The sequence below is a fragment of the Apium graveolens genome, chromosome 3, assembly GCF_009905375.1.
Source record: "Apium graveolens cultivar Ventura chromosome 3, ASM990537v1, whole genome shotgun sequence".
In the NCBI taxonomy this organism is placed as follows: Eukaryota; Viridiplantae; Streptophyta; class Magnoliopsida; order Apiales; family Apiaceae; genus Apium; species Apium graveolens.
Window position 1 is genome coordinate 107,599,925 of NC_133649.1, and position 23,293 is coordinate 107,623,217.

The 23,293-nt window shown below is 36.5% G+C and overlaps 2 protein-coding genes across 3 annotated transcripts; both read right to left on the reverse strand.

Annotated features, from left to right (window-relative positions):
* Positions 1 to 1,191: 1,191 nt before the first annotated feature.
* Positions 1,192 to 5,303, reverse strand: LOC141712685 (sucrose synthase 6-like). Its single transcript, XM_074515716.1, has 13 exons — positions 4,934 to 5,303; positions 4,682 to 4,836; positions 4,378 to 4,570; positions 4,162 to 4,280; positions 3,867 to 4,083; positions 3,675 to 3,770; positions 3,402 to 3,575; positions 3,183 to 3,299; positions 2,928 to 3,094; positions 2,578 to 2,802; positions 1,913 to 2,479; positions 1,682 to 1,820; positions 1,192 to 1,602 (listed from the first exon to the last, which is right to left on the reverse strand). The coding sequence occupies exons 1-13, from the start codon at positions 5,165 to 5,167 to the stop codon at positions 1,492 to 1,494; spliced, it is 2,514 nt and encodes an 837-aa protein (XP_074371817.1). The 5' UTR covers positions 5,168 to 5,303; the 3' UTR covers positions 1,192 to 1,491.
* A 1,802-nt stretch (positions 5,304 to 7,105) lies between these two features.
* On the reverse strand, positions 7,106 to 11,900 carry LOC141712686 (NAC domain-containing protein 54-like). Of its 2 annotated transcripts, XM_074515718.1 has the most exons (7): positions 11,792 to 11,900; positions 11,309 to 11,620; positions 9,371 to 9,648; positions 8,832 to 9,185; positions 8,347 to 8,736; positions 8,105 to 8,180; positions 7,106 to 8,011 (listed from the first exon to the last, which is right to left on the reverse strand). In XM_074515718.1, the coding sequence occupies exons 2-7, from the start codon at positions 11,463 to 11,465 to the stop codon at positions 7,317 to 7,319; spliced, it is 1,950 nt and encodes a 649-aa protein (XP_074371819.1). In that variant the 5' UTR covers positions 11,466 to 11,620; positions 11,792 to 11,900; the 3' UTR covers positions 7,106 to 7,316. The 2 variants fall into 2 exon arrangements, with proteins under 2 accessions (XP_074371819.1, XP_074371818.1); XM_074515717.1 differs by lacking the exon at positions 11,792 to 11,900 and having other exon boundaries at positions 11,309 to 11,777.
* Positions 11,901 to 23,293: the final 11,393 nt, after the last annotated feature.

The following is a 23,293-nucleotide window of genomic DNA, read 5'->3' on the forward strand; positions in this document are numbered from 1 at the left end:
ATTTCCCTTCGGGGCGGTGTTGGGGTGAGGTGGAGATTTCACTCCATGATGAGAACTACAGTGACTTAAGGGTACGTAAGCAGCTATGGTAATAATAGTGCAGCCGGTTTGGGTTTACATATCATGGTTTTCATAGTTTTCTTGTTGCTCGTCCATAATTTGAGGTCTATCAAATGATGTATGAGGGGGAGAATTGTGAGGTTAAAGGTTGGGCTAGTTTATGGTGCTCATGTGAAAAATTCGTAGAAATTTTCTGGTTAAGTTAGCTGTTATTTTTTGCGTTTCTCGGAGTTTCTACGGTCGAATTGTCAGGAATTTTGGACAGCGTCTTTCTAACTCAGGTATCTAAATTTCTGAACGGTGAAGATCGGGTTTGGACGTTCAGAAGGTAGTACAGGCATGGGTTTTTGCACCGGGGTGCGCGTTAGGCTCTACGTGGTGCGGCAACTTGGACCGGATATTTCTGGCCCAAAAGGTATTTTTGGGTTAAGTATTTAACTAGGCCCATGGTTATTATGATATGTAAAGAGTAGTGAATTAGCTAGATTTTTAATGGCGTGTATTATATTGTATACAGAATATCAATATATACCAGAGAAAAAAGGTTCTTCACTTGGCCAACAAAAATATATATTTCTTTGTGTTCTTCGATATATTTTAACTATTTCTTGTGTTATAGTCTATAACTTATGTTGATGAAACTCGGTGTGAGTTCTACATAATAAATTTTTTTGAGGTGCGTTATTCCGCTGCATCGGGTTGTCAACAAGAAATATATTGAAAATGACCAAATTTTGATACGGTTATAAATTCTTTCTCATAAACAGATAATAAAAACATGCATGGCAGAACAAAAGAAACAAAATGGCAACCGGGGCTGGGAAAATATGTAATGTTACACAAACGTCTGGAAACCGCGATTCAAGCTCTTAAGTTCTACTTGGACTTCTTACTTTGGCAAAAATACTTAATAATGTACATGCAATTGTGAAATTTGTTGTATGTTGATGATTACGTTGGATCATTCCCTATTTATATAAGCAAAATTAGAGTCTGTATTAAAAATTAAAGTTTGTAGTTCTGGAAAATTTTATTATTAAGGTTTAATCATATGTTTTTTATAGGCCCTTTACATATACTAGCAACTTGACTTGCCTCATTATTCCAAGTATCCTCTATCAGTAGACAGGGTGGAAAAATAAACTTTTGAATTGTGTATGAGCACATGAAAAATAATATGAAATTGTTTATTCAATTTTACATACACTGATGTCATGAGCATATGCAGGGTGAAAAAGATATGAGAAGCTGATGACTTATTTTCATGATACAACCCCTACCATTTACACACCAAAGAATTTATTATTATTATTATTATTATCTAGGGTATCTGCTTGGCATTGCAACAAATAAGTTAAATTGTTTTGAGTTGCAGAATAAAAGCGACAGCACGTCGTCTGAATTAGCCAAACTGCATAAAGCTGTAGATGTTTATGCTCCAAATAACCTGGCAAATCTGGATTGCGTGCGCTTTGTTTGTATTTTGACAATTTCTTTTGGGATGGCTTGTTGTGCGGAAATTGATAGAGGCACATTCTTTACCTGCAACAAGAATTGTTAATATAACTTGACAAATTAAAAGAGTAACTTCTACATGTGAAGATCTGATATAGCAGTATACCAAGTTTCTGAATTGGAGATTATACAACATCTGAATGTATCTTTGTTTTGCTAGCTTCTGGTCCTTGTACAATTGCCTCCAAAACCCATAAATAGTTCCCATATTTAACATTTTGTTTGCGTAAATCTTCCATGTGTAGCTGCAACAAGTAAAGGTTTGACTTAGACACAATAGTTCAGTGACTTCATATGAAATATTTCAAAAGCTATAGCTCATGTGATATTCACATACCACTCGTATATACGGCTTAATGCTGCAGATGAAATTCCGTTCCAAAATTCTGCGTCCTCCTTACACTTCTGGAAAAAATCAGCAATCTTGTTACTTGATTCATCCCCGTTATTCGGATCAATATGGTACCCTGAAACACCATTAACAATGATCTCAGCTGGACCCCCTTGATTTGTTGCAAATGTTGGTAATCCACAGTTCATTGCCTCGATAACAGTAAGGCCAAATGCTTCATAGAGAGCAGGCTGCACAAAAGCTCCTTTTGTATCAGCAATGCAACGATAGAGCTCACTGTTCCGATTCTTGTCTGTTTGTGCTGCTATCCATCTGATCTGACCCTTAAGCTGGTACTTTTCTATTATTGTATGCATCTTCTTTATTTCAGCTATCTCTTCTCTATCTTTAGATTTAGAAGGGTCAAAAAAGCCCGCAACAACGACTAGGTTAACCAAATTTCTCAGCCTCTTGTTCTTTCCATACCATTCAGTTAATCCACTGATGTTCTTCACAGTATCAAGCCTTGCCATTGAGAAGATTATAGGTTTCTTTTTATCTTCAAGGTATCCACTGTGTTTGTAACATTATACAAATGTGATCGTAATTTTAACAAGAGAAACTAAAACATGGTATTTAGGTATTTTATTGTACTTCTCGCTATCACTTACACGTGCTGATCATTTTCAACTCTGCTAAAAAGTAGTTCATCTATGGCTGGACGAAATGATGTGAAGCGCTTCTGTTTTTCTGTGGCTGGAAAATAAACTGTTTGATCCGCCCCGGGAGAAGCAATGTTGAACTTTGGATCAAAGATGTTGATTCCTGAAACTACTCTAGAGAGCCCTGGAAGTGTAAATGCAGTGTGGCTTTCGTACTGCCCTGGCCTATCTTTGCTGCATATGCACAACATCTCGATTAAAGAGCATCTAGTAGATTATTTTTAATCATACTAACCAAATTCTTTTAATTTTATAGCAATGAGGGTGACCCGGGGCAGACTATAAGTAAATGTTAAAACCTTCCAGCAATTTCCTGGTATGTACTAGTGATGATGAAATCCGCGGAGTTCATTGCAATTGTATCAGCTGTGAATTGACATGAGAAGTGATACTTGGAGTCTAGTTCCTTCCATTTCAAGTCTGAATCTTCATACTTAGTCTTCTCCAAAGCATGTGCAATAGTTCCCTATTTCCATAAAAATAAAATTAAACTTTGACACAAAAAAAGAAACAGCATAGATTTCAACTCAACTAATCTAATGAAGTGAAGTTACCAGAGTTATTCCGAGTTTGTTGGCCATCAGAGCTGCAACCAAATTCCCATCGGTATAGTTTCCAATAATAAGATCTGGTTTTCCCTCCATTATTTCAAGAATTTTCTTGGAGGCATCCTAGTGAATACACAATGGGAAGAAAAAACTTAGCATTAGAAAACATTAACCAGGCAGTGTTTTCAGAGGAACAGATTAAGAGGATATTTAAATGGCACATGCCCGAGTGAAAGTTTCAAGGTAAGGATAAATGTCAAAACGGGAAATCCATTGCGGAACAATTCCATTCTCAGTCCTAAATGGAACTCGAAGAATGTGGGAGTGTTTTGTCTTTAGAACAGGTTCTAGTTCTTGATTGCATGTATTCCCCTTTGCATCAGGGATAAGTCGAGTCACCTGATGAATGAATGAAGATTATATGAGTTACATGAAACTTCAATGTCAATAGTCTTCCATTGTGATTTGTGACAGACAGACAGACATATGGTTTCTTACCACAAGAATCTGAGGCTTAGCGTTAAGACCTTGTTGCTTAATTCTAAGCAGCAATTCCTCTTCCAAAGCAAGCACTTGATCCAAAACATAAACCACCTATTGATTGAACAAATAAAAAACCTAGTTATTTAACAATGTGATTTTAAAACAGGCAGCACCACTTAATATATAATCATGAGAAGATGCATATACCTGACCGCCAGTGTCTGGCAATCCGAGGACATCTGCTTGGCCAAAGTATCCATGGACAGAAAACAGAACAATGTTGAAAGTCGTCGGGACCCTGCTAAAGAACTTCTCCATGTTTACTGAATCTGGAGCTTGGAGCACCTCAGAAAGATATCTCATTGTCTCCATAACTCTTTTAGCATTGTCTCCCCATCCCTTTTCAAAACCCCATTCTTTAAACCTGTAAATGAAATGTTTGCACTATTACCTTTTTAATTTTTACAGTCTGCTAATACAAATGAAGAAACCAAGTAGTCACCTGGTCTCAAAACTTGAATATTTTGTGTCTCTAGGTAGTAAAGAGAGGGCTGCTTCAGCTACTATTAGTGCCCCTTGAAGTTTAACAGCAGTGTTGAGTGTCTCGTTAATCATAAGTTTCTGTAACAAAAAATCTCAGATCATTATAATTTATTTCTCCCCTCTGTTTCAATATTGGGATATAAATTATGATGGATCAAAATATTGGCATTATTACTTCTCCCTGGTAATTTAGTGAGAGCAAGTAATCTACAAGAGGCTGTGCTTTCTCTAGTGGACCATTCAGCTTGGAAGTGAGGAACTTTGTAATAAAATTTAATCCATTTCCAACCGATGACGATAAAGTCAAACGAGGTGTGTCGAAGTCCATTGCTCCAAAATCTAATTCCAATGCATTCTCATCATTGGCCCTGCAAGTGGAATTATAATTCAGTTTACATGGGTAGATTTTCACAGTACATGTATTAGACCAAAAAAATGTCAACAAAAGCTTCCAAAGCTCATATTTGAGTTGAATATACCAATTCTCATCAACAATCATTTCTTTGCATTTCAAGTAATCTGTAGCTGTAATGCCCTCGACGGATAAATCAATGGAACTAACTTTAACAAACTCCCAGAACCCTGGGTTAGGTCTAATGGCAAATGCTACATGTGGAGGAATAACAACAGCCTCCTGTATAAATATTTCACAGACAAATATTAGAAAACAAGCACTGCATATGCACTGTAAGAGAATGAAAACACAAAGTGACATATAACTAGAAATTGACCTGAGTAGTGCACAAAATGTAGCCAAGTAATCCCTCCAGAACTTGAGTTCTTTCAGACTTATCGTCGATAACAGTCTCCATCTCAGACATCAAATGATGAAGTTTCATCAGTCGCCTCCCTTGCTCAACGTACTTGGTGAAGCACTTCTTCATATGATACCGACTCTGCCTTAAAGCCTCTGGCATTGTGTCGATCACTGACTCGGACCGCTTTAAAATAGGCGAAGAAGACATTCAAGTAGAGTTATAAATTATGAAAGAAGTAGTTTAGTAATTTGATCGAAACAAGTCGAGGAAGATTATGGCATTTATAGGAACGTTGGATTGTAAGTTGATGTGAAAGAAGATGGATGTATGATAAAGGTATCTTTTTTTGGGATGATCATGGAGGAGTGGAAGTGTGAGAAGAAGAGAAAGAACATCTTAAATTAGTGGAGAGGAAATAGCTAAAGCAAGGAATTTCACATTCAAATGAAAACAAGATTCTCAAAGAAATGCTTTAAACTCTGATTATTTATTTTTTTTCTCATTCTTCCACATGGACTTGAAGTGAATGGGAGATATATGAGGTAATTTCTATGATGTGATTCCTTTCTTTGCTTTTTCAAGTTCCATCTTTGGTTACATCTTTCATGCAATGAAGATATCTCTGGCTTTACAAGCACCTGTGAATGCTGAAATCACATGTTTGAGCAAACTCTTGGATTAAGTATCATACATAATATTCTCAATACCAACATATGGATAGTTTTTTTTCGCCTTTTATCAACTCCTGAAAATTTTGGAAAAGAGGAAGAAGGTAATAAAATCTGCATAAACGGGTTGAAATTGAAAAATATGAAGTTTTTTCTATGGACAACTAAAATATAAGAATTCTTTATTTGTTTTAAATAAACTCACTAAACTCAAATCTGATAATATCTGAAAGATTTTTTAGTTCTTTATCAGGTGTCTTATAATTTTTCTCAGTGTTTTTAGGGGAAAAACATACAACTAGATAGAATATTGATTAGAGTCCTAGATTTTCACAATATAGATATGAAGGCTTCCCCCATTGCATAAATTTTTGTTGTTTATGCTTCAAGACAAGATCATAGGCATAATATCTAAAGTTTAGTGTGTGTTTTTCCAAAATAAATAAATAAATTCCTGAGTTGCTCAGGATTTAAAGATGTGTTGACAGAGAGAATGAGGATGGACCTCATAAGAAGTCAAGATGCAGAAACTTTGATCAACTATATCTTTATTCATGTTATGTTGCTAGCATTGTTGGACTGATGGTGTTCTGAATTCTGATCACAGGCATTGCACCTGAATCAAAGGCAACAACAGGAGTGTATATCGTTCTGCTTTGGCATTGGGGCTGGCATGTTAGTTGTCTAACATGCATAGGGATTTTGGAGAGAAATAGGTCTATAAAATCCATCCTGCTTATATTTGCAGGAAAGGTTACAAATGCATGAAGAAATTCCAGAAGAAGCAAACTAAGAGGGCAAGAATGCTTTTTTTTTTTTCAACTAAGCAGAAAAAGGTATTGGAGAAGAGCTCAGTGCAGCAAGATGCTAGTATGTAGATGGCTGGTGAGAATTTTTAGTCTTTATTTAATCTCCATAGTCCAGACTCTAGGCTTACGATGCAGAGTAAAATCGAGAAATAGAAGGTCTTTATTTAATATCACGTCCTAAAACAGAAATGTTTCTCTCAATTCTTGCATCAAGTTACAGTTTCTTTCACCATATATCTACCTTGGCCAATACGCTTAGCTACTTTAATGCATATTATTCTTACAAATACAGGCATCTCCGACTCCGCCATTGTATCATCCAATATGAGATGAAATTAAAACCAACGACTACTATAGCTTTATAGTGACTTATTTGAGCAAACCCAAGAGTATTTTTGCTTTGCTCTTGCTCGCACAGCTTGTACATTAATGTTGAAGACATGAATGACATCATGTGAATCAAACTAAATTAAAAGACTGATATTATTCAGAAAACAAAGCCAGGCAATTGTTTGAACATTACAAAATGCTCCATGTAGAAATGATCAGTTTAGAGTATAGAGTTCTGTTTTACTAGAGTTGCCTTTCAGTCAACAGATATTTTCTCGTCTCGATTTCCCTTATGGCGAGCTAAAGGCATCAGTTATTTCTTACCAGCAAAATAGAAATATCAGAATTTGCATTACATAATGTAATATATATTTTGTTAACCCATCTGATTCACTTACAAACCCTTAAATAGTGAAACTTGGAAGAGAAAAAGAAAAACAATACAAGATTAGACTCCAAACAAGGGAAGACTATGAGTGCCTTTCTTATCACCAAACTATAGAATTAGACAACAATTAAATAACACATGTTAGAGGAGGAAACACTTTATTAGATAAAATGTGCTGCGCCCAGGAAATAGCTAGCTAAAGCAAGAGTAAGGCAAGGCCACACCTTGTTCAATACCACACTGCCCCATTCTCTCTTCACTTTTCCACATTTCTTTTCCTCATAATCCCATTTGAAAATTTCAAAATTATCCAAATTTGAGATCCTTTTAGTCTTCTTCCCATCAGGCAAATAGTCGACATCCCTCAGTTCGATAAGATTATCTAAATTTTCCTCCAGATATAGACATGTGAGCATTAGTGCAACTATACTGACAAGTGGGCTGGGAGTTTTGGTCCATGGCTTCAAGAACTTGGTTATTCCAACCATGCCTATAGTGGTGACCAGTGCCTTAATCTTGTCCAGTAGACTAATGTTCTGAGGCCTTGCTGCTGCATCAACTTCTGATACTGGAAAGCTATGGACTATCATTGGATTTATATAAACCTTAACTGTCTGTGAAGGAACTATTTTGTGGAAGAATGTGTCTGGAACCTGACGAGTAGACACAAAGAGGCCGTGGCTGACTTCAATTTTCTCATATACATCAAAGTTTGGTGTAGTTGAGAAATCATCCAACTCCCCATCATTCAAGAAGCCATGATCATTTGGATCATCATTAACAAATTCAAGCGAGAAATGATCATTCTCTTCAGTATCATTGACTTCTTGGAAGTTGTGATGATGACTGCTTTCACCTGCAAATGAAGAATTGCTTTATGAACATAAGAAAATTATGATAATCTATAATTGTAACTAATAATGTTTAAAATTTTTGATTGTTAGCTTACCTTGCACATTAAGATTGTTCTTCGGAAAACATGATATATTTTCTATAGGAACACAATTATAATCCTCGCGAAAACTCTGTAAATGCCAAAAATAGACTTATTATCATTTATTAAGTAAAATACCAAACTGTAGATTGAAACATGCAAAGAAGATATAGCTTGCATAAAAGCTAAAGAACTTCTAATGCTTTATATATATAAAAAAATTTCAGTAACTAAATGTGCATGCTAGTATAGTTTACCTTGTCAAGATCTTTATTTGACATTCCTACCCATCTTAAGTTCTCAACAGTTCTCTCAGTTCCGAGATCTTCATTATGTCCAATATCCATGGAACTACTGGTATCCTGGCCTTGAATTTTATTTTCTTGAGGTAGGAATGAAAAATCATCTTCAGCAGCAGAAGCATTTCCATTAATCCAAGAACTCTGATTCATCAATTCCTGAGAAACTTGTGCAACAGAAAGAATTTCTTGTAAAATATCCTGATTTTGATTGCTTGTGTTCCCATAAATGGAACTTGACTCTTGCATCTTCATATCAACATATCCAGCCTGTGGAAAGTCTTGCACTTGCAATGGAGGCAATGAGAGACGGTGTTGCAACCTTGCACATTCTAATGCTATATCGACCTATATTAACAACACAAGATATGTAATCATCAGGTTAAATTTCAATAATCATTCATACGCAAATGTTCAATCAAATCCACTAAATTATTGCGAACCTTGGAAGCTGGATATGGAATGGCAGCAGCATCTTGAAAACTAGAGGGAGTTGGGAAGCTAAAAGCCTCTTCGGATAAGTATTGCATCCATTTAGCATCATGATGAGGATTTGTGCCAGCTGTATTATTGTAAGTGGAGGCAGTAGGCATGAAATTGTTAGGTGGATATGTTGATGACAATGTCATTGGATGATCAGAGCTCTCCACATTATCTTCTTGATCACATCTTCCATCAGAATAAATCTCAATATTACTAGATGAATGATCACTAGCTGCAATCCCATAGTGATTCACAACTTTTATTGCATTCAAACTCTTTTTGAAAATGCGACACAAGGCATATGCATCCTGCAACTGATTAATTCATACAAGCAATTAATAATATAAAAGTTGAGACTATGGAGTGAATTCTGTTATAGTTAATCAATTTTGAATATTTAAATAAATTTATCTTATTTTTTAGACTATTTGAACTTAATATACACGGGGATATGCTGTACTTGGCTAAGAAAAAAGAGAGGCGAAGAAAGTGAGTGCACCTGCAAGCCAGAGGCAGTTTCACATTCCCTCTCATCAAGCCTATATTCATGCATAACCCAGTCAGTTCTAGCACCATGAGGAGCTCTCCCTCTGTAATAAACAAGGGTTTTCTTCATTCCCACTGCTCGCATTTGGGAGTTAACTTTTCTATCCTTCCCTGTTGCTTTCCAGTATCCGGCTCTAGTTGCTCGATTCGTCCTTGATCCATTTGGGTATTTTCGATCTCTCGGACTAAAGAAATACCACTCTAGATCTTTGCTTGGCAATAGTGATTTTCCTGCATATACATTTGCATGCATGTTTATCAACCTTTTCTATTCAAAGTTCACTCACACACACACATCACAGATGCATGCAGATCGTACTATATACAGACTTAAGTAAGAAATTTTTTAGCACTATAAACTCAAATTATTAAAGTGGTCCAATAATTGGAAATGTTTGGCATCATATATAAAAAAAGCAATGTAGAGGATTAAAGAAACAAATTAACAAAAAAGAAGAAGAGAAAAGAGGATTAAAGAAACAAAAGAAGGGGATTCGTATGCATGTATCTGTTAGAGACAATGCAATCATTTCTTTCTTTACAGTCACTCTTCTAAGTACAAATCTTTGTCTTCAATAAGTTAGGATCTAAAAAGAGGTAGGACCATGACCATTGACCAATCACACCAATGTACATATAAAGCCCTTAAATAACTTCTCTTTTCCTTCAGACTATAGAATAATACGATTATATATCTGGTAAGTGAATTAATTAAGCTTAGTCTCTTTGTGACATTTTGACTGATAAAGCTTGAACGTTACTTTTTCCATTACAATAAATATAATGATCAGTGATTAAATCAGGCTTCTTCTCTTCGTAATATTTTGACTGATAAAGCATGATCAATTCATGTTATTAGTCATGTGCGAGTAAAGCAACTGTTTATTGTAAGGAGAGAGGGAGAGAGAGAGGAGGGAGGGAGAGAGAGAGAGAGAGAGAGAGAGAGAGAGAGAGAGAGAGAGAGAGAGAGAGAGAGAGATATGCTGTTTTCCTGGTTAAGAGCTTATTATGATTGGAAGGGTGAAGCAGCAATATTTTGGTTAAAGAGAACCTCACATTTACTATGAACACCTTTGAGCTTTTATGAAATGTGTGGAACACTAAACTAAAGAAAAATAGAACCTGCTTTCGCCTAGCATACGTTTTTTCTTTCGATCTACTCTTTTTCTTTCTGTACAAGTTTTTCTTTGGAAATAAATAAATAAAGTATATATGTCTTGCTCTTTGAAATTAATTGAATAGCAAAAATACAAGACGGGTGTACAAAGATCCAGCTAGCTACATACACACGTACGGAGAGATTGATGATGATTGATGAGTAATTAACTTGGTTGATTTATTTAAATTTACATTATAATTAACAAAAATATATATATATATATAAATATTTTACTCCTATACGTTTCTTGATGCATGCGCTATATATTATCGATTGCCTTAATATAGTGTATTGGGTTAAGTTATCCCTTTCTTCATCCCGTCATCGACCCTCTTCACCTTCTTCTACAATTCTTGTCCGTCTTCCGATCCTCTCTCTAATTAAGAGAATTAAATATTTGATTTCTAATACCAAGTCAGGACCAAACAAGCTAGATACATATTGTATCAAAATTTTGATTAATTGTTATTAACTAAATAAATATTGAATTGTATATCCGGTGATGTATAGATAGCTTTACTTCTACCAATTCAGTCGTAAGGCATAGCTAGGCTACGTAATTTACCAGATGAAAACTATGCAAATATGAAGAATGGACATAATATATTCGCACTACCAGCAACCAGCTATTAAAATGAATAGCGATCAGAAGTGAAGTTTGAGTGTGTCTATGAAATGCATGTGTATACGTTTAATTAATTACATAAATATGCATGAGAAATAGGAGTGTACCTGGTAAGTCCCATGGTTCGCACTTGTAGAGATCAACTTCGGGGATGACTTCAAGCTCAATCTTACGTCCATTAATTTTTCTCTTAAGGTAGTATGCTACTAATTCCTCATCTGTTGGATGAAACCGAAACCCTGGAGGCAATGAAACAGGAGCCATTTCCTCTGTATTTATGTCTTGATTAATATTCCAAGCCAAACTCTCTCTCTCCGTGCCTTACTGAAATCCCTTTCCTAGCTGGCCTTGGTGCCCAGAATTATGTTAGGCATGCAAGACAAGCTAATTTCTGTATGTTAACACCAGATTACTACTTCCTGCATATGCATAAACAACTAGTCATGATTGCACGAAACTAAAATAACATAAAATCATGCACTATAAATATAAATGCAGTTATAGGCGAAGTTATAAGCACAAAATGATTGTCGTGAGGTGTATATATATATATGTGTGTGTAATTAAGAGAGAAAAAGAGGGAGAGAGACCTGGGAGAGAATGATGAAAGATTAAAAGAGGAGTCAAGAGAGTCGAGGGCTGAGAGAGAAAAGGATCGAGAGAGATAGATGGAGGGGCCCTGCAGATTGAGGTTTTGACAAGAAGATGACAAAAAGAGATCATGTTAAAAGCAAACGGGAGGCTAGTTGCCGCCCCCACCTTAGTCCCCTCTCTTTCCCGCTTTATTCCTTTATTAGATTTAGTTATTATATATTAAAAATGTTAACACATAACATTATGCTATCTAATCTTTAATTAATCTCTCATCAAACCCCTCACTTATTAAAAGGTAACATGCATGTGTATTCATGCGTAGTCTTAATCCTAACATTACATTTTATTAGAATGATCCCATGCTTCCGTCTTGTCCTTTCTTGGAATCTAAGTTATATATGATATAGATATCCGAGTATACAGATACAGATACAGATATATGTATAAATAAATAGTGTAGGCAAACATATGATACATGTATATAGTATATGTGTGAAAAAAAACCTCAACAAGAAGCTAAATTTTGGCGGCATGCCTCACTAAACCACTTTACGGGGTGTTCATCACACATGCTAACTTCCTCTCTTCCACCGACAATTGAATCAGTTGGGTTATAATTATAAATCACAGGTACGAGTACTCCCTTCTTTAATCACACTTTATATATGTTTTGGAAAATGTCCGGCTACACAAAATTTTGCAAAAAATAATATTTATTATATTTTAACTAAAATGATCAATTAAAATATTTCAAATCAGCTGTCATGTCATGTTGTTCTGTTACAATTTTATACATTTAGTAGGTATACCCTAACATAATTTTGGATGACAAATATTATCATTTACTGTATATTATTATTATCATGAGAAGAGTTCGCAGGTGTTGTTTACAAAATAAATTAATTAATATTAATTTTTTAACCACCAACGTTACAAAAACAACACTTTACCGTCGCACACAAATGTAGACAAATTATAGGTGTTTTTCTTATCATAAATAACTCGCGACCGCTATTTTTCGGATGCGCACTGATAAATTCTATGGGCTCTGACAATAACCTGCAAATCACGTGAATAAAAGATAAAAATATTTAAATAATAGGCTCCGACTAGAATTTATAATCATAAATTTTTCTTCAATAAAATTCGAACCTGTTATGATAGTAGTTATCCCTCTTTAACTAACTGAGCCAACCCAAACAAATTATAGATGTTATAAAACGATGACCGAGTATTACGACCTCCAGTCAAATTTGGTTAAATATAAGGATTTCAAAAAAATATGAAAATTCGATTCGTGTCCAATTATTAATTTGTATTCAAATTCCAAATAAATCAAATGTTATTAATACGACAATTTTAGATACAGATAAGAACATTTGCATATTCATCCTATATTATTTGAATTCAAAATTAAATATATATAATATATAAATATTATATACACACATAAATATATACATATATTTATTTATTTATAATTCAAACTTTTTTATATTAAATAAATATTATAGACATATATAAAAATATCATTTGAGTTTAATTTTTTTAAGATAATAAAACTATACTGAAAAGATAAATAAAAATTAATATTTAAAAAAAATTAGGCTTAAATCGCTTTAACTCTTAACTCAATTTTTATCAGTTGCTATTTATTTTGCATTTCTTTGATTTTCCAATATAAAAATAAAAATTTGATTTAAATCCAATATTATTTGTATTTGAAAAATATCATCGGATCTGAATTCAGATTATCCTTTTAAAAAAATCAGATTTCAGATTCGTATGTGAATTTTTTAATTTAAATTTAAATTTAAAATTTAATACAGATATAAATATAACTGTATCCGAATTATTCATTTAACAACTGTTATCATTGACTCAAGTCAACTTATTCCGCCTGTGTTATCGACTTGACTAATATGGCGGTAGTGTTGAAAAATATGACTTTCAATGCATATGGTAGTCCGTGAGTTTATGGGAAGTGAGAGGTTTTGATTATTGATCATCTAACTTCTCATCAATCTTTAAATGTTGGTCATCCTTGACTACGCATGTATAATGCTTATATGTGGTGATTTTTCAAATATTATACCGTGTCTTATATTTTCTCTTAAAATTTAAGCATCGACCGATTACTTGGTCGTTTTTTTTTAATTAATCCAAAAAATCTCTTAATCTTAAAGCAGCCTTCATGTTATTTCTGAGGGTATTTTATCGACTTTTATCAATGGAAAGCCCCGATTTTTTTTTATTATTATTTATTCATCTCTTAGTTCATCTCTTGTTAATCTTCAATAAAATCTCAATTTATTTGGGTTTTTTTTATCTCTCCTTGTGAGAATTTTGTTTTATTTGATTTGTCCGAGATTACAAATATGCGAAATTTTTATGGTGTTGATTGAGTAATAAAGGTTGTTATGGTGATACATTTGTGGTCAATTGCTCAAAACAACAGTTGCAAGATTACATCATGTACATATCACTTCAAAAAATTGTTTGGTTGCATATCCAAGAATGAAGGATTCAACAACGATATAATTATGCGTTTGTTCAATTTCGATCATATGTGTAGATGAAGTATGATTTTTCATTATTGAATTATTTTCCTTTTTCAGAAAATTAAAGCCCCGAGGGTTTACCGACGGTCGTAATGAATCAACAAATAATGTGTCATTTGATATACGTAACAACGACCATTTTGATCGTTTAACCATTAACAACCGAACATTGGTCGTTTTAGTCGGTCGTAATAAACTAGAAGATATGGCCCATAAAAGATGATGTGGTTGCCCACGTTAGCTGACCCCACACAAATGTGGCGTTTAAGTGACGCCCCCAAATCCGGGGTCAGTGATTTAGGTAGTCACGCTATCTTGAATCTTGTTTCAATACTTATCTTGCATAATAATATAATTAACTCACACATTTACGACCCCACACTTAATATCATACACAATCACATGTTATTATCTTGGAAACGAAATCAATACATTACTAGAGTTGTAAATCCACAAAATAATATTTATTACAAATCCAGAAGTATTTAAGTTATGGTACGGGTGTAATCTTTATTTGAGGTTAGACCGACGACCAAATAAATGTTTGTTCTTAATTACTTACAAAAGTCATACTTATACAATACTCGAACTATGAACAGTTGAAAACTGAACCATTTCATCCTTCATACCTAGAATATGCTGCAAACAGCTTATGAAACTTTGTATGTTCCCACGTGTTTTCTAGCTGCCAGCTTGTGGATAGGCATCTTGGTTAACTGTTATGTTAGAAATCAAGCTTAAATTCTGATGATAAACAAAACTATATTTGCATAATTATGTTAAGACGTAATGTAAACTCCAACTTCTAACTATCCTGCGGGATAACAATTGGAGGAGTAGCCCATCAAATGATGTGGTCATTATAACATCGTGTCCGAGATCTCAATAAACAGATTGCAATACAATTATTCATTCAGAAGTCATGTTGACTCAATGGATAATCTAGAATAGGATGGCTAAGTGTAAATATTTGATGCCATGTAATTGAAATAAAGTGAAGTAAATCTTCGCCTGCTAAATGAATAGAAGCATCAACTGCTATATACGTCACCCTATCAACTGCTAATCAAGTGACTATAAATAGCTAAGGGAAGCTGTAGCAGAATGACCTCTAATTGCTAAGGAGTTCTACGGCTAACAACTATCAGTGGCTAATGCCGATTATAGCTACTGATAGTGACGTGACAGTGGTCAAAACCTAGGATTGTCACAACACATGGGCTGATAGGTATCTCAGAAAAGAAGATGAGTAGCCAAGACAAACTTTGCATATGATCTTGGATTCTAAAGAAGAAGAAATATTCCATTTCCGTGCATGGAAATTTGGAAAAATATTCAAGACCGTATATCAAGATAATATATATCCTCATTTGTCAAACATCAGGGGAAAGAGAATGAAGAAGCAACCTTGCTGGACCTCGAAGACTGCAATATATTTAGTCTAGCAAGCTTTGTAACTTAGTGATATATAAACCAAGAGTAGCAGTGTTTCACTTAAGAAATATGTTTCTCATTTTTCACAGAACTTTAGAGAGATATCCTCCTCTAAGTGAAATACTAAAAATCGTAGTTCTGAGATTACATTCCTAATTGTAACAAATTATTTCTTTGAAATAAAATCTCAGGTGACAAGTCGAAAAATAACCCACCTGAAATTATAAACATCTGTGTTCATATATCCTTTACCATGCACAAATTAACTTAAAAATTTTAATTTGTATTCAACCCCCCTTCTACAAATTAACCTAGTTGATTGTTAGTGAATAACAATTGGTATTAGAGCACGCCTTCAACATACAAAAGTTTTAAAGATCTTGACTTGAAAACCAATCAATCAATCATGGTTAAGAAGGAGGTAGAAGCTCATATTCCAGTCTTGAGCAAAGAATTTCTCGGTTTATCCCTTATGGCTAAAGATAATGAGTCAGAGGAACCCTCATGCATAAATCAGGTAATTACAGCTATTCTCTCTAAGTTAAGTAAGGGTGAATGTCAAGAAGTTGTCAATGATATGTCTTCTGAACTATACAACTCAATACAAAATAACCCAAATATAGGGACAATATTAAGATAAAGTGCACGCTCATCAACCACGCTTGGGATTGTCTTCGTCGTGGCTGTTTTTGTCTTCAATTTGGCCGTAGTGATTTCTTTCTTCAATGCTTTATTTCAGAACGCATTTTCTCCATCTCATCTTGTAGTTTCTTCAGTGTGGCACCTATCTCCTTGTTGATCTCGGTCTCAGATCCGTGGTCCGAGGTTTGTCCCTCTGGTTCGTTGCTTGTCATCATGGTGAATCGATTAAATCCTTAGAAAGTTTTCTACATACAGAGACAATTATTTTTATTAAATTTTTTAGGTTATGTCAGAAATATGTTGTAGTCTTGATGATAATTACCTAAACATCTAAGTAGATTTGTTTTGCGTCTTTTGTAGCCATCAACGGATAGCGGATAACCACAATTATCTATCCGTTGATGGAGTAGTTTATTTCAATAAGTAAGTAGCACATTTTGTACACTATAATAGCTGGGGGATTTAGTGGTTTTAGAAGTTTTTAAGTCATGTTAACTACTAGCAAGATATACAAAATAGGTGGGTTAATTGTACGTATAAGATGCATTGTAATTTTGTATAAGTGAAAGAGTATCAACTGCTATGGAAACTACTTCAACGGCTAATCTACAAAGCTTCAACGGATGATTCTACAAGCTTCAATGGATAACTCATATGTCCTCAACACATAATCCAGTCAAGCCATCAATGGATAAAGCTGTCAACGGATATTATCTGTAAAGCTTTAATGGATGACACCAATATAGTGTTAAAGGATAACATTCAAAAGCTTCAACGGATAATCAACCCAATAGTAGTTGAAAGGGACTTGACAGAAGCTGACCGAGTGACATGGGTTGATAGTACACAAAAGAAATGTGGTAGCCTGATTGCAGATGTTAGAAGAAAATGAAGCATTTCCATGTGCAAAACAAGCTCGTTCAAATATGTTGTATTTAACTTGGATTGCATTGGACAGAGAAATGAATAAACATGTGAATTGGACCTAGCTGATAGAATATTTTTTATCTTATTGCACATGTAACTTGGTGATATATATACCAAGTGTAGCAAGTATTTTAGAACTAATAATTAAAAGAAATTATTAGAGAGTCTTTGTAGGCTATATCTTTTAGCACTCTCAAGTTCTAAGTTGTAATACTTGTAAGCAGCTGTGTGCATTCTTGCATCACAGAGATCTTCTCAATATATACATCTCTGGTGGAAATACAAAAACACCAAAAAGTTTTTAAACACCTTTTTATTTACTTTGTGTGATTGAATAATTTATATTTGTAATCCACAATTCTGCATATACAAACATAGTTTTATATTTAAGAAAACAAATCATAAAGGAAAAAAGAAACCAAAATTTCATTCAACCCCCCTTCTGTAATTCTGTTATATTATTAGGGAATAACAATTGGTATCATATCAAACTCTTAACATACAAAGAGTTTAAATATCAAAGCAATTCAACAACATGAGTAGGAAGGAAGTGAAAATGCACCTTTGATAGGGATAAATAAATCCTGGTTGTGTAATTAAATATTTACATTAATTATACATGATTTGGGCTACTAGGCCCAATAAGAAGATGTATGACATTCAGACCAAAAAGTTTAACACATTGATCAGGCCTGATGGAACAAAGAAGGCCCAAAAAACCCTGAATATTAATTAATTTTGTAATTAATTAATTAGGGAAAAATCAGCTATTGAGAAGAGTCCCAATAAGGACATAAATCCTTGCAGATTAGTCTTTAAGGGACCTAGAAGGATAAGAAATCAGTTTCATACTATTTAGGACTCCAAAGTCCATTCTAATTATGAGACTTGGCTACCAAGTCTCCTATACCAAGTCCAATTCAAGGACCACCAACATCTATATAAGGGGTCTCACCCCACAAATCAGAACTACGTTTTTTGACTTGATCCTTGGCAATCAGCAAGGTACGTAGGCATTTTGTTAAGGCAGATTTAGTCACGAAATACAAGAGCAGTCAAATCAAGCCTCGAAGCTCATGTTCCTTAGTAATAAATACAGCAATTATATACCTTAGTTATTAATCCATAACATTTGGCACCGTCTGTGGGAAAGCACAACAACAACCATGGTGAGAACACGGAGAACAGTTAGAGCCCTTGAAGGAGGAACACCAACTGGGACAACCCAAGTGATTTCGTCAACCATGGAGGTACCTCCTCATTTAACTTATGCAGCCACGCAAGGAGAAGCCCAGATAGGGGCAACTGAACCTCAGCCACAAGGGACGATTCCCTCGGCTACTCAAGGTACGAATGCCCAAGTTCAACAACTACATGCACCTGTGAATTCTCGACCCATTGGGTATGAGTATTCAACTATTGTGACTACTAACCCCCCATATGGGATGCCCCTTTACCCTGAGGTTGGAGGAAGCGGACATGCTGGGCGGAGTGAGGCACGAGGGCGATCGCCCCCCTATATACAAGGTTTGGCTCCAATCCCTGAGGATCAGGAACTTTCTGGTCCTTACACTGAGAGAGACTCCGAATCTTCAGATGATGAAGTGGCCCCAAGAAGGAGGCGTGCTGGCAAAGAGCCGATGGCTGATGATCGCCAACGTCCTAGGAGCACCCAAGGGACAAATTCCCAAGAAGTGCAGAAAAAGATCAGGGCTCATGAGGCTGAGATTCAAAGGCTAAAGCGCGATTTGGAGTCACACCAGAACACCAGACCCCCATTACCCCCAAGGGGGAGGAATTCTCCCCCATCATAGACCTGGATGGTCCGATACAAAGAAGGGTTGTTGTCCCAAGGGCTGATCCGAGCAATCTTCTTCCTCTTGGAGATCCTGATGATCCTACTCCACCATTCACTGAAGAAATAATGAATGTCCATATCTCAAGGAAGTTCAAGATGCCTACTATTAAATCTTATGATGGCACTGGAGATCCCGCCAATCATGTCAGGACATTCTCCAATGCACTATTGCTACAGCCCGTGAATGACGCTATTAAGTGTCGGGCCTTTCCTCAAACCCTGTCGGGTATGGCTCAAAGGTGGTATAGTCGTTTACCCCAAAACCCTATTGGGTCCTTCAGAGAATTAAGTCAGGCTTTTATTAAGCAATTTATTAGTGGGAGAGTGCATGAGAAAAGTTCAGCATCCCTCATGAGCATTGTGCAGGGGGCGAAGGAATCCTTAAGAGGCTACCTGAACCGTTTCACAAAGGAAGCTTTAAAAGTCCCGGACCTTGATGACACGGTAGCCATGATAGCACTGCAACAAGGAACTAGAGATGAGTTTTTCAAGATGTCCTTGGCCAAACGCCCCCTAAAAGCATGCTGCAGCTCCAAGATAGGGCAGGGAAGTATATCAAAGTGGAAGAGAGTATGAGGAAGACAGTCGTGAGCAACGAGCCCGCTGGAGGCAAGAAGCGGAAGACCGATCTGGAATACATCGCTAAGGACAAGTATCATAGAACTGAGCAGAATCCTGACTCAACTCCCAAGAGAGGAGGACCTGGACAAAAATTTACTGAGTATGCTAAGCTGAATGCTCCAAGGAGCCAAATTTTAATGGAAATCGAGAAAGATCGAGATATTCGCTGGCCTAAGCCCTTGAAGGCCGATCCTGCCAAGTTAGATAAGAGCAAGTATTGTAGATTTCACAAGGATGTTGGTCATGACACGGATGAGTGTAGGCAACTGAAAGATGAATTTGAGTTCCTTATTAGAAAAGGGAGATTGAACAAGTACACTGGAGATGGAGGAGACAGGAGCAACAACGTGAGAAAAAACTTTGATGATCGAAGAAGAGATCAAGAAGACCGGGGGCGAAATCCCCAACCTAGGGGACCGGTGATAAATACAATCTTCGGAGGACCACGACCCCGAGGGCCTGTGATAAACACAATTTTTGGAGGACCAACTACTGCTGGGTTATCCAAGAACTCCAGGAAAGCGTATGCCCGAGAAGTTATGAATATTGTTGGGGAAGCCCCGAAGAGGGCCAGGACAGGAGTAACAATGTCTTTTGATGATTCTGATCTGGAGGGTGTGAAATTTCCCCATGACGACCCGTTAGTTATAACCCCGATAATAGGGAACAACCCAGTGAGAAGGGTCCTTGTGGATAATGGTGCTTCAGTGGATATCTTGCTCCATGACACCTTTTTGAGGATGGGATATAAAGACTCCCAATTGACCCCAACCGACATGCCGATATATGGATTTGCGGGAGTGGAGTGCCCCAAAGAAGGGATAATCAAGTTGCCAACAACCATAGGATAGGAACCAATGCAAACAACTCAGATGTTGGACTTCGTGGTGGTGAAGGCTAGTTCGACTTACAATGCTATCATGGGAAGAACAGGGATACATGCCTTCAAGGCAGTCCCTTCTTCCTACCATTCAGTTATAAAGTCTCCCACCCGGGATGGGATCGGAGAAGAGAGATGAGATCAAAAAATGGCTAGAAGCTGTTATATGGCCTCTTTGAGGGCAGATGGAGTTGGGGGGCAGGTTCTTCCTATTGAAGATCTGAATATCCGAGAGAATGATGAGAAAAGAGGAAAGTCAGCAGAAGACTTGGTTTCAATTCCTTTAGGACACGAAGATCCTGAGAAGGTGACTTTTATTGGAGCCACGCTCGAGGAGCCCCTTAGAGGGAAGTTGGTGAAATTTTTGCAAGAAAATAGTGACGTATTTGCATGGTCAGCAGCTGATATGCCAGGCATAAACCCGGAACTGATTACTCACAAGCTGAATGTGGACCCAAATCGGAAGACAGTGAAACAAAAGAAAAGAAATTTTGCTCCAAAAAGGCAAGAAGCTATAAAACAGGAAGTGGAGAAGCTCTTAGAGGATGGTTTCATTGAGGAGATTCAATTTCCGGAGTTGTTAGCAAACCCTGTAATGGTGAAGACGGCCAATGGAAAATGGAGGATATGTGTGGACTTCTCTGGTCTAAATGATGCATGTCCTAAGGACTGTTTCCCGTTACCAAGGATCGATACTTTGATAGATGCCACTGCTGGGCATGAGATGCTCAGCTTCATGGATGGATTTAGTGGATACAATCAGATCAAGATGCATAAGGACGACATTCCAAAGGTATCATTCATCACTTATTTTGGTGTTTATTGTTATCTTGTTATGGCATTTGGTCTCAATAATGCAGGAGCCACCTATCAAAGGTTGGTAAACAAAATTTTTAAGGATCTTATTGGCAAGACTATGGAAGTCTATGTTGATGACATGTTAGTTAAGAGTCTAGTAAAGATTGATCATATAACCCATTTGAGGGAAGCTTTCGAGGTCCTGAGGTACCACAAGATGATGTTAAATCCTACGAAGTGTGCTTTCAGAGTAGGATCTGGAAATTTTTTGGGATTGATGGTCTCCAAGAGAGGGATCGAGGCCAACCCCGATAAAATAAAGGCAATCCTGGACATGAAGCCACCAAAAACTGTCAAAGATGTTCAGAAGCTCACAGGAAGGGTTGCTGCGCTGGGACAATTCATCTCCAAGTCAGGAGACAAGTGCTTGTCGTTCTTCAAGTCCTTAAAGAAGGTCAAAAATTTTCAATGGAGTGAGGAAAGCCAGACGGCATTTGAGGAATTGAAGAAATATATGGCTCAAGCCCCGTTGTTGGCCAAGCCAGTTTTGAACGAGGTTCTATACTTGTACTTGACCGTTTCAGAAAACGCCTTGAGCGCTGTGTTGGTTAAGGAGGAACTGAAAATCCAGAAACCCGTATATTATGTCAGCAAAATTCTGCATGGAGCTGAATTGAATTATTCAACCATTGAGAAGTTTGCTTTAGCTCTGGTAATGGCTTCAAGAAAGCTACGTCCTTACTTTCAGGCTCATCAAATTGAGGTTATAATAAATCAACCCTTGAGAAATATAATCCATAGTCCTAAGGCTAGTGGGAGACTGATCAAATGGGAAATAAAGCTGGGAGAATTCGACATCAAATATAAGCCTCGAATGGCGATAAAAGCCCAGGCATTGGCTGACTTCGCGGTGGAATGTACTATACCCAACTAAGAAGTCGGGGGGCAGGAAGATACCATACCTCAAGACAAGGAAGTTGATAAGGAGGACAAAGAAAAGGTTGATAAGGAGAAAGAATACTGGGTTCTCTATTTTGATGGAGCATAAAAAACAAATTCAAGTGGAGCAGGTTTGGTTTTACAAAGCCCTGATGGGTTCTTAATTAAGTATTCCTTGAAGTTAGACTTCCCAACCACAAACAATGAGGCAGAATATGAAGCTCTGATAGCTGGTCTTGGCTTAGCAGGGACACTTAGAGTCAAAAACTTAAAAGTCTGTGGAGACTCGAAGCTGGTCATATCCCAGGTGAAGGGAGAGTTTGAGGCAATGGATGATACGATGGCTAAGTATGTCCGCCTAGTAAGGGCCGTGATGACCCAATTCGATGAATGCCATGTTGAGCACATTCCAAGGGAGGAAAATGCTAAGGAAGATGCATTATCAAAGTTTGCTTCATCTGAGATAGATGAAAGTTCAGGAAGTGTGTAATTCCGCGTCCTGAAGACACGAAGCATTGATGTTAAGCTTGTAGCTCCTATAGGTCTGGGGACATCATGGATAGATCCCATTAAGACTCATATTCAAACCGGTTGGTTGCCGAACGATGCTACTGAAGCACGAAAATTGGCTGTTCGAGCACTAAGATACTCTTTGATAGATGGAATTCTGTATAAAAGATCTTTCGTGGTTCCCTACTTAAGGTGTCTCAGGCCCGATGAGGCACGCTTAGCTCTTGAAGAAGTACATGAAGGCATATGTGGGCAACACTTGGGGGGCAGGGCCTTAGCTCATAAGATAATCCGTTTAGGCTTCTATTGGCCAGAAATGATGGTTGAT